The 14479-nt window shown below is 36.9% G+C and overlaps 1 protein-coding gene across 13 annotated transcripts in view; it reads left to right on the top strand.

Moving 5' to 3' along the window:
* The window catches only part of ZNF536 (zinc finger protein 536), a 357464-nt gene that overhangs the window by 215348 nt on the left and 127637 nt on the right, over positions 1-14479 (top strand). For 12 of the 13 annotated variants that reach the window (XM_069793537.1, XM_069793532.1, XM_069793540.1 and 9 more), the window contains 2 exons: positions 580-732; positions 12016-13596. In XM_069793537.1, the coding sequence (XP_069649638.1) occupies positions 580-732; positions 12016-13596 (1734 nt within the window). The remainder of the gene's footprint in view (positions 1-579; positions 733-12015; positions 13597-14479) is intronic. The other variant, XM_069793542.1, reaches the window with a different exon arrangement.

Raw genomic sequence — 14479 nt, 5'->3', positions numbered from 1 at the left:
CATCTGACCAATTTTTTTCATTGCCTTTCCGATGATATTAGGTCACTCAGTAGGTCATGTGTTGTAACTCCAATGCTGAAATGTTGCGGCAGGAAGTTGATGAGCTTTGTGTGTAGATGTCGTCGCTGTTGTTGCACCCCCCGTCACTGCAGTTCTGTTGTTTTGGGACGTTTTAATATACCGATGCAAACTTTTTCCCTCTAAAAGCATACAGATTTTCACAATACTTATAAATTAAATAGACTCAAGAAAACAACAATCTGAAACTTTGGGGGGAAAAAATAATAGGAACTAAGCAAAAGAAGAAATCAAACCAGCTGCTGACACAGCTGCTTCTTTTCTTGTATAATTCAGTTCAATATAAAGGTACCATATGCTGCTTAAAATGATGATAGGAAAGATGAAATAATTTAAGACAATAACAAGAAAATACATGAATTGTCAGCATTCTGTCAGATTTAAAGAATGAAATAGACAGGTGTAGTATTGACATGTTTAACTTTGTGTTGTGTTAGCAGTTTTAGTGAGAACAACTTCTGACATGTGCTGAAGTGATGTGAGAACATTTCTGTGTTGCAGACATTGGAGAAGAAGCTGGGAGATCTGTAGGAGTCCAGCAGCCAGCTTTACTGAGAGACAGGAGCCTTGGTTCTGCCATGAAAGACTGCCCTTATTGTGGAAAAACTTTCAGAACATCACATCACTTAAAGGTCCACTTGAGAATACATACAGGTGAGAGGAACAAGTGAGCGGAGCACTGTCGACACATGCCATGTGTGTGTGGGGGGTTAACATAATATGTGGCTAGGAGCCTTAATTCCCAGTGTAGATTTGGACTCATTAGTTGCAGAAAGTCTTTTGAGAAAGATATATGACAGTCTTAAATAAAAGCACAAGGAATGTGTTGTTGGATAAAGACCACTTTAATAGAATCATCTTTTCCCAGTTGAGGTTATTTCTGTCTCCTTCCCTGCTTCATCACTGTTTCCTTCAATTACCCTTGTCCTTCAATAGGCATAAGCCTATTGGTTTCAGACTTAGTTATACTAACTGCTTCAAAGGCCTTCCTTAGCATCTGCTTAGGGATTCTGTATGTTTTTCTCAGAGTTACTATTTTTGCTCCATTTAGCATGCTCATTTTTAACCTCTTGCTGTTCATATGAATACATCAGTTTCATGGATCTGCATTGTTTTTCACTAGAACTCACCCGACTCAGTACTTGTAAGTAATAAAACTTAGCATGTTTTGCACCATGGTAAAACTTACCACATTTTATTGTAGTAACAATCACAGCATTTCTACCCTACAGAGACTTACTACTCATCTGGATTCTCACTTTATTTTGGTATGTCACTTATTGGGTGGACTGCTCTCAATACTAGTAAACTATAACCACTCCATTTAAATTATAATACCTTGTTTGCTTAAAACTACCTATGTACTTGGTAAGGTTCATGTAGAGATACAGTATATGTTTAAGAAGACTTACTCTATCCATAATTAAAATCTGACATACAGTGTCGATACCCTCAGGTCCTGTTGACATCACTAGAAATTCTGTATATGGCCAATATGATGCTGTTTTCTTCCAAGTCTTAGGTATTGTAGTGGGCCTTGGGACAGTATGCAAAACTGAAGATTCAGGATACTTCTCTTTGGAAACAGACGTAGTGGGCACTGTAATTGTGGAGTCATTTTCTTTTTAAACCATTTTAAATGAATTTCAGAATTTTACTGCTACTTTTCTAATTGATAGGTAAAATAAATTGCACGAAGAAGTACTTTCCAGTTGTACCTCCTACTTGAATGACTTATTTTTAATTTTTATCTCACTGAAGTATCAGATAAGCATTATTTTCCTCCCTTCCCCAAATCAGCAGTCATGTTTCTCCTATGTGCTTGCGCAGGTGTAATACTTAATGTTGGGTTTGCAAACATGAGGCCTGATTTTGAAAAATTGAAAATGGAAGCTGAAAATTATTTAAAGAAAAAAATTTCCTTGTTGAGATGGGAAAGTTTGGTCATTGTATTTTTATTATTCTTTCTTTGGATTGTGGAGTAGGAGTATACCACACTGGTTTGATCTGAATTTTAAAATTTGGCACCCTAATGTAGTTTTCTCTGATTGGATTGCAAACCATTTAGGGCAGGAATATTCTTTTCTGTGTGTTGGACTTTGTTTAAAAAAAAAAAAAAAAAAAAGAAGAAGAAGAAACACAGTGAAAAACCCTATTTGTGTACTCTCTAATGTAGTAAAAGTAAATAAATGGTACTTATTTTATTAGAAAATAATCTTGTAACTATGAGGTTTAAACAGTTTGATATTTTTACTGTTGGAGATGCAAAAAAAAAATTTCTTTAAAATAACCTGAGGATACCCATCTCTCCCTTTTGCTTTATTATATAGTGGTCATTTTACTCTTGTTTGGCAGTGATTACGCATTTGTTATTTGTGGCTTAGAACTAATGGAAAGTAAATTAATTGCAATGGAAATATTCCATAAAACTTGCATATTAAAACTGACTAAGCAAAATTAAAATGAGAAAAAATAAACCATGTATAAAATAACAACAACAAAAAGAAAACATCATACAGACTGTTGAAACATTTGCAATATATTTAAAAATCATTATAATTTCAAAATAGATAAAGATCAATTTCCATTAGGTTGAGAACAAAGTATTTGTAAATAATGACAAGAGTATGTTTAAATGGAGCAATGTTTTACATATTGGAAATAATCCTAATATTATAAAAATGTAAATTGGCAAATTACTAGAGTTATTAAATAAAAATTAAGTTGCTTTGCAGTAAGTGGAAATGATGTAATAGATACTAGTTATTAAACAAATATTGGTTAGCTCATACTTATCAGGGACAGTTTCCTGCCTTTTATGTCACACTCTGTCTTTATTATATGCCTGGATCATATAACTGACTGATAAAAAACACTTTACTGTGTTTCTCCACTACATTAACTCAATTACTGTTCTTGTTCTCACAGCACCTGTTTGTTAGAGATGAGCTCAAGCAGTTCAGCAGAAGTCAGGTTCCTTCGAACATCTGTGTGTTTGGAGGCACACGAGTAGGTTGGTTTGGTACGCATGCCAAGACAAGACCCAAAGTCTGATCCAGCCAGGAGGTGCTTCTGTGGCATTTGGCCCAAAAAAGCTAGAGGAACCATTTAATCCTCCACAAGAGGAGGAAGCTGTGCTCTGTTTTAGAAGAATTAGCTGGTGGCTTGGGTTGCTTCTTTTTTCCGTTGGGTATTTCATGGTTGCAACCTTCTCCACACTGAGTCTCGGTTTCTCTGTAGTTTGCTATCATATAATAAGCTTCTGAAGGGAAAAAAAAAACAATCAAGGTTTTATTTAGCACGCTCAGTTGAGTCCTAACACACAATTGTAGAGGATTTTTCTTCTTATCTAATTCAATGATATTCAGCCAGAAAGAGCTTTAAGGGGGAGATAGTAAGATATGATTTCTGATTGTTCCCATGTGATAAGAAGAAAAGGGCATAATTATGTGAAATCGGTTTCTCCTTTTTCTTGCTCTAAAAACAGTTGAAGGACGAGACAGTTCCTTAGTACAACCCCGAGAGAAGAGAGGAAGGACTCTGAGGGTAAAATGCTTCAGGGCCTTGGGGCTTAGAGTGGACAGGCAGAACTCTTGTAGCCCTCCTAGATGACTTCTTTCTGTTGACCAGTGAATAGGGATGGGCTATATGGTCCTGCTTCTTCAGAGCTACCTACTCAACTCACACAAACACACTGTGTGAAGAGATGCAGAAACAAGGGCAAAGCATGTATATGCACCAGTAGTGCATAGTAGATGTGGGTGGACTGGCCACTTTGTGATTCAGCTTCCTGGTTATAAAATAATATATAATACAGCTGAGAAGGTTATAACACAGAAGGCTTAGAGATGCTCAGACTTTGTGAAAAAGAAAACCATCTAAGTATCTCAGACCTATAATGTGCCATGAGCAGATGCTTCCAGAGTTTCCATTTTTCCCCTCTGGGGGTAGCAATTTAAGGTTCCTTCATTCAGGGAGCTGAGCAACTTTATGTTCTTGAGCACTCTCAATTCCCACTGAAATCAAATAAATAGGTGTGGTTTTTACTTCACATGCCTAGGCCTTTGGACTGCACAGAAACAGTGAAGTGTAAAAAATGAAAATTTCTTTTGTTCTACCTTTGACAAGCGATCCATTATGTAGGGGCCGGTTTCAGATTAACTCTAGCACCTCTTTGCACCTTGTGTTAGTATTCAGAAGCTACTGCAGATATAGACCAGTTTGGTTTGTGTGGTCATTAGGTGCTCAGGTATATTCCCAGTATGACTGGCACAGCTACATCCCTTGACTAATGAAAAAAGAATAATGTGCAAGAGCAAAGTAGATCCCTGAAGAAGGTTTGGCTTGCGCTAAACAGAAGAAACCTAAGAAAGAGAGGGATAGGAAGAAAAAACTTGGCAGGTCTGTGTCCATTGACTGAGAGTATGTTACGATATGTATGACACACATCTTACATGTATTAGACGTATTATATACATTTACAGTGTTGCTACGTTTTCCCTTGGAAATGTGACTAGCCAATTTTAAAACTTGCTTAGATGAACTGATGAAATACAGTAAAAATGGTGCTGTTTTAAATGAATTCAGTTCACATTTTCTTCCTAAAAAAAGACTGCCTGTTGCCATTCTCTGAAGGCGCTTGTAGTGGGATGAGCAATATGAATAATTAAGGAAAATGGGTATGTGTGCTCCAAGAGGAGACAATTTTGGTATTGAACATCCTTTATTCTTACATTTCTAAGATGAACTAAAAGGACTTTTCATTTCTCTAGATTTCTCCAGATTTTCCATCCTTAACATTGTACAGCATGCCTTTTCTCCTGTCTTAATGACATCCCAAACTTTTGTTGAAAATAATTGATTGAATTTAAATTTCCTTAAAAGTTTAAGAGGTAATGTTACAGTATAAATTTCCTACCAAACACTAAGTAGGGAAATATCCATTAGTGAAATTAACTACAGTTTCTAGGTAGCTAACAATGTGCAGTATACAGTAGGGCATGGCTAATGAACACTGCAGTGGGTGATATTTCATTATACAAATTAATGCTCACATTTTAATGGGAAAGTCACATAATGAATCTCAGCTTCAGTGACAGCAATTAGAGACACAGATTGTCCCCTTCTGGACAAGGCACTGTTTAGCAATAAGCAGCTGTGTAAAAAGTCTTCAGGTTTACAACATATATATATGCTTTGGGGGAATTAGTGTACAGTTTATATTAATGTACTGAATCTTCCCTGCAAAGTAACAACCGTATTTATCTCTCTGCGTTTTAGCTAAGTAAAGACATGCAAAAATACTAAATGAATATTGCAGATAAGATATAAATAAAGGCAAATATTCAATTAGAAAATTTTATAAAAATTAAAGTATTTTATTGTAATGCCGAGTGCACAATTGAAAGATCTTTAATAAACTGAGTCAAAAGCATCAAAAGTCTGTCCTTTTCAGGGTACAGGTAGTTTCATCTTAAATAATAGAGAAAAATCACTAGTAAAGGAAAGTAGTAAAGAGAAGAAGTTAACTAGTATTTCTGACAAACAGATTAATTGTGTGGTGAAACATGTGCAGGATCCAAAAATAATCCTACGGAACCTTTGATATTCCATTTGGTTTAAAAAGTGTGAAGTGAATGATTAGAATGATAAAAGAAATTACCGTGTAAGAATAGGCATAATAATGAACTAATTAAACCATACAGCAATTCATTTCTAAAATATCTACTGCACAATGGATAAAATAGGTTATCAATAACTGTTTCAATGGTAAAATAAAAAATGCTGGAAAATGTTTTCAATATTTTCATTAAGCAGTATGCTCTGGAATTATAAGATGTTTCATTTCATTTAGTTTGCATGAAAGAAAACTCTAGCTTGTTTAGAAACGTATAGGATCAAATTGCAATTCACATTGTCCCAGAGTGACTGTCAAAACCCCACTACTGGCTGCCAAAGCATTAGGTGTTGGGGTACTTGTACTGATGCACAGCCCTCACTGTACTGGGGAGCAGCACTATGAGGTGCAGAGGGGCATACGCCACAAACTCCTTAAGAAATCTTATTTAAAAAGGAGGTGGGGGGCATTCAGTGGGGAAATGGAGTATAGGGTGCAGTACAGATTTTTAAGAAGCTGCGTGGTAAGTGTGAAAAATGAATAAAGAAGCCCACAGCACTAAATATAAATAGATATTTAAGAAGTACAGAGATTTGATAAGGGAAACTAAAAGCAATAGTAAAAATATGCATGTGGCTATTAGGGTTATGGAGAACAGGGTAAAATTCTGTAGATCTGGCAGGTTTAACAATTGGTATCTTGCTAATACTGGACAGGAGTGGATAAAAAATTATCAACCATGGCATAGAAGACTAAATCTCTTCTGTTCTCAGAGAGAAGCATGAAGTTTTTTAAAAGTATTTTCCAATGATACAGTTCTGCCATTAAGAAAGGAGGCTGTAATGCTGTAGCCCACTACATTTTAACATTTTTTGGAATGAATGAGACTGGATAGCTCATAGATAAAGTCTTAAAACCCCTCGTTGAAGAGCTCTCCAAATCATTGAAGTTCATTTAAAAAAAACAAGTCTTGGAACACAGAGCAAGTTCCAGAGCACCCACAGTAGTAAAAAAGCTCTGGCTGTTCTACTATTTCCAAAAAGAAAGAATATTAAGACCTTGAAATTATAACAGACTACCCTGACATCAGTTTTGGGTAAAATTTCAGAATGAATTTGTTAACTAATTAAGAATTGGTAACGTAGTTAATTCAATTTTATTTCATGAAAGTAAGTTTTATCAAGTTTCTCACTTTCTCTCAAGGCTTGTAAAAGTTCCATGTGACAATCCCTGTCACCAAAAAGGAGCAGCATACAGAGACAAGTGGCACATAAACTGGCAGTTCCACAGCAGTGCTTTCAGCTCCATCTATTTGGTATTTCATCATTATTTGGAAGAGTATATTAAATCACTGTTGATAAAATTTACCAATTGCACAAAAATGATAAGATGCTAAAATGCATGGGGAGGCACTGATTAGTCACTTTGTCAGGTGGGCTTTTTTGAACAATATGAATTTTAAACCAGCAAAATGTAAAGGAACAAATATGAAAGGTGTTGAACTGGCCTAGGATTATGGTAGAGAAGCAACAGAATATAAGCTGTTAGTTGATTGGTATAGCTATGGATGTAAACACAGTCTTGAACTGTGTAAGATTAATATCAAGTTGAAATTTCATCAAAGCTTTAGTGGGTACCCATAATTTAAAAGGACATTGAAAAACTGGGAAGGGTGTTCCACACAAGAGTGAGAGAAGGTGAAGAGGTGATTGGTTTGCTGTCTGCAAGTACCTTCCTTGGGGAATAGGAGAGAAAAGTGTTTAATCTAGGAGAGAAAAGTGTAGCAATGTTCAGTAGTAGGAAGCAGACTCTGGACAAATTCAAGCTAGAGAGAGGCACACATTTTGAGTAGTGAAAATACTTAACCAGTCAGTTTACCTAGCGATGTGTTGGATTCTTCTTCATTGCTGTGGTTGAAACAGAATATGTTTAAACTAAACCACCTAAGTTTTGTTTCAGATTGTAGTTATGGTTTGATGCAGGAATTATCATGTGAGGGTCTTTGGCCTGTGTTGTACAGCAGATCAGACTAGATGATCATAATTGTCCCTTCTGGCCTTAAAATCTCTAAATCTATTTATACTCTGGCTGTGGTCTCCTTGCACAGCCCGTAGCAGATAATTCCTATGACTAGTATGATCAGATTGCATTCTGAGCAGGACTGGTGATAGCTTGCATAGATTATACATCTGTGTTGTTTATACAACCTACTATACAAATAGACCTGTTTCTACTGGGCAACAAGTCTGTTTCCAGTTATCTACCAAGCTTTTGTGCAGATTTTACAAGGAGCATTGAATTTTTATTGTTTTACTGTATCCTAATATAAAATAGTTCTCATGAGATGTCTTGTGTCTTGTAAACCAGAGTGGTAGATAGATCAGAGCTGTGATTATGTTGCCCAGATAAATTATTCTCTATAAGATTTTTTTTTTTTTTTTTATTGTACACACTGGAATATTCTCTCTTTCTACTCCGTTGTGAAAAGGTTTTCAGGGATGCAAACGGCCAGAGATTCAGCAAGATCAGGATGGTCATTGCCTTTGTGAACAATGAAAAATGACTCTTGGATATGAAATGCAGAGAATTATTTTGAAAAAGTCATGTTCCCTCACTCCTACATGGCAACGTTAATTTATGTGAACTGATATTAAGTGTTAAATAACTCATCCAGACACTGCTCTTGGCAATACTACCAGGGTAGTCATTACACTAGGATGAATTCTCTGAAACCTTTCTTCAAAGTACGAGATACAAACAGGTTGTCTTCTAACAAGAATCATAGGCTACCTCTCTTGTCCCCTCTAGTATTCTTTGGACATATAGTATTGCAGTTGCTAATAGAGTCCTGGGAATTAGCGGTCCTTTGGGTTTTGCATTGAAACCGGCTTGGGTTTTGGTTAGTTTGGTTGAGGTTAGGTTGGGCTTTTTCCCACAGCAGCTTGTAACTCTTTTTGTCATTGGTATGGGGACTTGTACAGGGGCATAGCTGGTTGTTAATTTGAATGGATGAAATAGCATCTAAATATCTGCACAATTACTGAATTTAGGAAATACTGATACACTGAATTTAAAAGATTCAAAGACGATTTACTCCATCCTACTCCCTTCTCCCAACGCTTGCCCTTGAAATAGCAGCAGTTAAGATTGCTTTGAAGTAAACTAATCACTGCCAATATTTGGATCTAAAAGAGAAGAGAGAGGTTTTGAATAGTTCCCTTTGAACAATGTTATTTGGCCAGTTCTGTATTGCAAACGTGGCACAGTGTGTTGCTACATGTTGAGTCCAATTTCAGACCGTCAGCTTTAGATCTTCTTTCTAGCCATGCAAGAGGTGGGAGCTCCACAGAGGCAGTGTACCGAGGCTAGGAGAGGTTTGAACTTTTTATCACACACTGTCTCAGTGCGTGTCTTCTTTCAGTCCAACGCTTATGGCGTTGGTGGCGAGCTGTGTCCAGATCTCCTCTGCTGAAAGGAAGCTCGCTCAGTGAAGAGGCCTTCGAGCGGAAAATGTAAGGACTTCAAGGCTTAGCAATTCAAAATAAGAGTACATTGTTGTGCCCAGTCCTTTAGACAGAAGGTGCTTTAGAAGTACAAATATTACTAGTATTTCTTCTAGTTAGCATATTTTAAGTCATTTATACCCCTTTTTACATATACTTACTTCTTTGAACAGCTCTTGCTGTTTAGCAGCATCAGTGGAGCTGGTATTACAAACTTCTCTTCCCTGGAGAAGTAGTTATCCAACGGTTGACATAGCGCCTGCAATGCTGGGACACACTTTTTAATGGTGTCACTTGATGTGCAATGCAAACACACACTGAACTATCATTAGAATAAAAGGAAGTGCTCAATATAATTGTGTTAAAGATTTCCGTAAAGGCATAGGGGATGCTGAGGAAGAGCTTTTCAATTAAGAGGAGTGAAAACTCAAAAGTGAGAGCATTTAACCTTATAATGTCTGGTACTTGTTCTTCACCAATATGATTACTTCTTAGGCAACACTTGAAATACCCAAGTTGTGTCAGAGGTCACTAGTGACTGTTTACAGTAACTGGTAGGACAAGCATCATAATAACAGAAAACAGCTCAAAAATATTGCAGTATGTACATGCTATAAAAACAGCATTAATATTTGTCCACGTTCTGACTGGCAGCACAGCTGTCAGAGTTTGTACACTCCCAAACAGCCCTGCAGAAATGCAAACAAATAGACAGCCAGTGTCTTCTGTCCCCTTGCCCCTACCCTAAAATGCCTGTGATGAGTAGGTGTGTTCTCAGACTCTCACCTGAGACCAGGGAAGCCCAGACAGACGTGATCCATCTCAGTTTAGTGATTCTTGCAAGTCGGTAGGAACTGTTTTCTTTTGCACATTTCCCACTGAAGTGCAGCCCCTACTTCTTGTTGGTGGAGCGCCAGAACTTAATTAGGTGATTGTGGAAGACTCAGAAGTTGCACTGAAATGTTTAAATCTGATTTCTTCTGTTAAGCTGTGTGGACCCAGGCCTGAAGCATGAACCATGCTAATTACTATCTCTTCCTCTGCTGAACACCTCTTGTTTGAGGTGCTGCACTTTTCTCCTCTAAAAAGGACGATTAATGTGGTTGATGTAAAGCTGTCATGTCTCACCGTTTAGCTTTAGGATTACATTATGGATTTAGAATTTCCACTACTTGTGATTTACTTCAGCCCTGTCTGAATTGCAGCACGTATCCAGCTACTATTCATGGTCAGTAAGCCTGCTTGCACAGTGCTATATGGTCATTTGGGTGTTCTGGTGTTGCATCTCATTAGTAAATTCCTGCGATCAGTGAGAGGAGCAGCTTCCCAAGTATTTACCAGCCTTTCAATTGAGCCTGTAGCTTAAATAACAAAAGTTTGAAAGCCTTTCAGTTTTTGAGGTTTTTTGAAAACAGGTAACTTTCCAGCTGGTTTGGTGAACTACATATTATATAGCATTTTTACTGGGGAAGAAGTTTTCAAAACAAATATTTCCATTATACCATTTGGAAAAGGCTTGCCTTTGTCTTTTGGATCATTTAGGAAAAAAGCTACTTAAAGAAAAGGGTTTCTTCTTGTTGAGCTGCCTCATAGAAATAATTGCCAATATTGACAGCTTGCAGGTCTTTCAGATTCCTGTCACTTTCAGTGAGGATTTCCGTACTTCTTCCTTTAAAAGGAATTCTGTACTGCTAACAAGTCCTCTGCAAAAATTAAGATGTACATTTGCTTAGATGTACATTATTTTTGGATATGTCTTTATGAATGTATATGAATATTTATTATGCATGTAATATCTTCTACCTCTTTTAAAGTATAGGAAGAACAATAAAAGTTTAGTGTGGGATTCAAATATATAGTTAATTCATGAAAATAATCTTATATGTTTTAAAACTGTATCCAAGCTAATCCTAGAAAAGCGCTTATGGTAGGTAAATTACACGTTTTACTACTTGAGCATTAGAAATGCCATTAGTACAAATTTAAAGGACTGCAAAAAACAGTAGATAATGCTAATTTCAAATACAGAAGCTAAATATATTTTGTACTTTTTTTATTACTCGATTTCTTTTTTATTTTATTGACTACTTTTTATTTTAACTATATGTTCTTACATGCTGCAATCATAATGTAGTGTAATAATATTAATATTTTATAGAATCTGTATTTATAGTTCTTTATTTAGAAACAATGCAGTAGGTCTGCAGATCTTTGAATCCTTCTGGAATGGTGCCCTCCAAATAATGATAAATTACTTGTGCAGTATGCCATTTGCTAATTATATCCATGATTTACTGCAGAGCAAGACTTAAATCATTCATTTCAGTCTTGCGTAACAGTGCCATAAAATTTTTAGGTTTAAAAATGGTTTCCATGTGTATAATTTAAACAAATTTTAGAGCAATTGTATACACAAAATATTGCAACCATCCATTTGTTACATTCTTTGTCTCTCTTTTTTTTTAAACTTGTACTTTTAATGATTACTGTGGTTGAAGTTGTTATGCTTCATTTTCATAATCATAGCTTTTAATTCTACAACAGTTTTCTACATGTTAGATTAAGAAAAAGATGGCTAATTGTGTGTAGATACCATGTCATTCCTGAATAGCCCCACATTCTGGAAACCCATTTTAGAAATAGACTTTATGAATTAGTCTTCAATTAAAGGCATTTCATTTTTAAAAATGAATTATTATATCTAAGATCTTCTTGTTTTCAAGCAGCTAATGTTGATTTTTTTTTCTTCACTCATCCGTACACCAAAGTACAGTTAACTCTCTCTCTTTATATTTTTCTCTTTATCCATACCTATAGGTGAGAAGCCTTACAAGTGTCCGCATTGTGATTATGCTGGTACTCAGTCTGCATCCCTCAAATACCACTTGGAACGGCACCATCGGGAGCGACAGAATGGAGCAGGACCACTCTCTGGGCAGACTGCAAGTCAAGAACACAAAGATGAGACATCAAGTAAAAGTTCAGTGTTTATTAGACCAGATATATTGAGAGGAGCCTTCAAGGGGCTTCCCGGTATTGATTTCCGAAGTGGCATGGTCTCACAGCAGTGGACATCAGGAGTGCTGCCTTCTGGAGAGCAGCAAGGACAAGCAGCTGGCATGTCATCTGAAGTATCTTCAGAAAATATGAAGGGTTCAGACATATCTTCCAAAGGAACACACTTCTCTGAACTTGGCCGTGCTTACCAGAACATGGTTGGGAATGGTGTGAACTTTCAAGGGTCTTTGCAAGCTTTCATGGACAGCTTTGTGCTAAGTTCTTTGAAGAAAGAAAAAGAAATGAAGGATAAAGCTCTCTCAGATCCACTTTCAGCAAAAGCTCTGGGCTCAGATGGTGGTGAGGAAAAGATAAATAGCAAGTCCTCACAGCGAAAAACAGAAAAGTCACAATATGAACCTCTTGACTTATCCGTAAGGCCAGATGCAGCCTCCCTCCCAGGTTCATCTGTTACTGTGCAAGACAATATTGCTTGGCATGGCTGCTTATTTTGTTCCTTTACAACTTCGTCTATGGAACTAATGGCTCTGCACCTCCAGGCCAATCACTTGGGCAAGGCTAAACGTAAAGACAACGTCATAGGGAACAACAAAGACCAATCTAGAGAAGCTTCAGCCTCAGTTAATAAAGTCAGCTTGCTCCCCTCTTCTGTGCAGTCCAGCAAGGAGGCAGTAGTTTCAAACATGCTGAGCCAGGTGGACTCAGCTTCTGAGAAAATGACCCAAGGACAAAATAAAGAGACCCTGGGAGAGCAAAAGAGCACTGCTTGGCCCAGCCACGTGGAATCCACTTTTTGTAATTTTACAACAGACTTCTATAAGCAGTTTGGTGTTTATCCTGGTGTTATTGGCACGGGAACACAAAATTCTTGCACCAGTAATGAATCCGAAATAAAAACACAATCCGAAGATGACCCAAATATTCTGCTCTCTGACTCTGTAAATAAAAGTGCTACTGATGACCTTTCTGACATAGCTTCATCTGAGGATATGGAGTCTTCCAAGGAAGAAAACATTGAAGATGAGGACATTGACACAGAACCAGATATTATGAATAAGCAGTTGTCTGCCCTAAATAAAGAAAGCAGTGAAGGAGGCGACAATATACAAAGTGCAGTCACCTCACAACCAGCGCAAGGGCTTGTATCACCACTGCCGCAAGCATCAGAAAAGCAGTGGCACAGTCAGAATCTTCTATCCTCCCATGAAACTGCACAAGGAGTGATGAAACCCGAACAAGTTCAGGGTCCACAGGTCCTGGAGAAGCAGATGAACATGTTGTCAGTCCTAAGAGCTTACAGCTCTGATGGCTTAGCAGCCTTTAATGGACTTGCAAGTAGCACAGCAACTAGTGGATGTATCAAGAGACCTGACTTGTGTGGTAAGTTTTAGACCTTCTTTTAGACCATTTCAGAAAACACTTGTGCAGAATCATGAAGCTGCTCTTTAAATATACTTAGTCATGTTTGTTAGTAATACATTTTTTAAAATGTTAAACCCTGTGGGCCAAATTCTAGTCTTATATGTGGTCTACTCCATTGAAATCAGCAGTGCTGCATGCATATACTTACACAGGATTTTAGAAAGAACTTGCTTTTTAAACTAGAGTAGCAGCAATATAGACTATCTGTGCTAGTGGCATCTGAAGGGGATACTTACTGGTTTAGCATACTCAAAGGAGGAAAAGGTTTTAAAAAATTTACATGGTAACTTGCAAACTTTTCAGTATTTTGATACAAGAAAGAACCCAAGAAAAACACTGGATGCTTTGCCAAGCAAATCTTGCTTTCTCTCTCTCTTTTCCTTTTTTTTTTTCTTTTTTTTTTTTTCCTTTCTTTGAATTGGGGTGTGTTCAATTACCACAATATTAATGAAATCAAAGGCCAAGTGCATGGAATGCATCTACCTGTGTTGAAGAGCCTTTTTGTTGTTGTTTGTTTTTTTTTCTTTTCTTTTCTTTCCCTCCCCCTTTTTTAATTATATTTTTCTGGTTTGTTTCAATGGCACCCATATAGTAGTTGCCCTTGACCATTTTCACTACTCTTAACTAGTGGTTGTACAAGTTGTGATTTGCCTAATTAAGAATATGCCTCCAGGTAATTAAAGAAACAGCAACACACCAAACAAACAAAACCACCTTTTAAACTTATTAGTCTCTGATTTATAAAACTGTAGTTTTGCTTCCTCATGTTACACCCATCACATCTGACAAAAATGAAATTTACATCTATTTTGAACAAATGAGAATGAGGATTTTTTCAATT

The sequence above is a fragment of the Haliaeetus albicilla genome, chromosome 10 (genome assembly GCF_947461875.1).
Source record: "Haliaeetus albicilla chromosome 10, bHalAlb1.1, whole genome shotgun sequence".
Lineage (NCBI taxonomy): Eukaryota > Metazoa > Chordata > Aves > Accipitriformes > Accipitridae > Haliaeetus > Haliaeetus albicilla.
The sequence above is the reverse complement of the archived record's forward strand: the minus strand, read 5'-3'. Positions and strand labels throughout refer to the sequence as shown.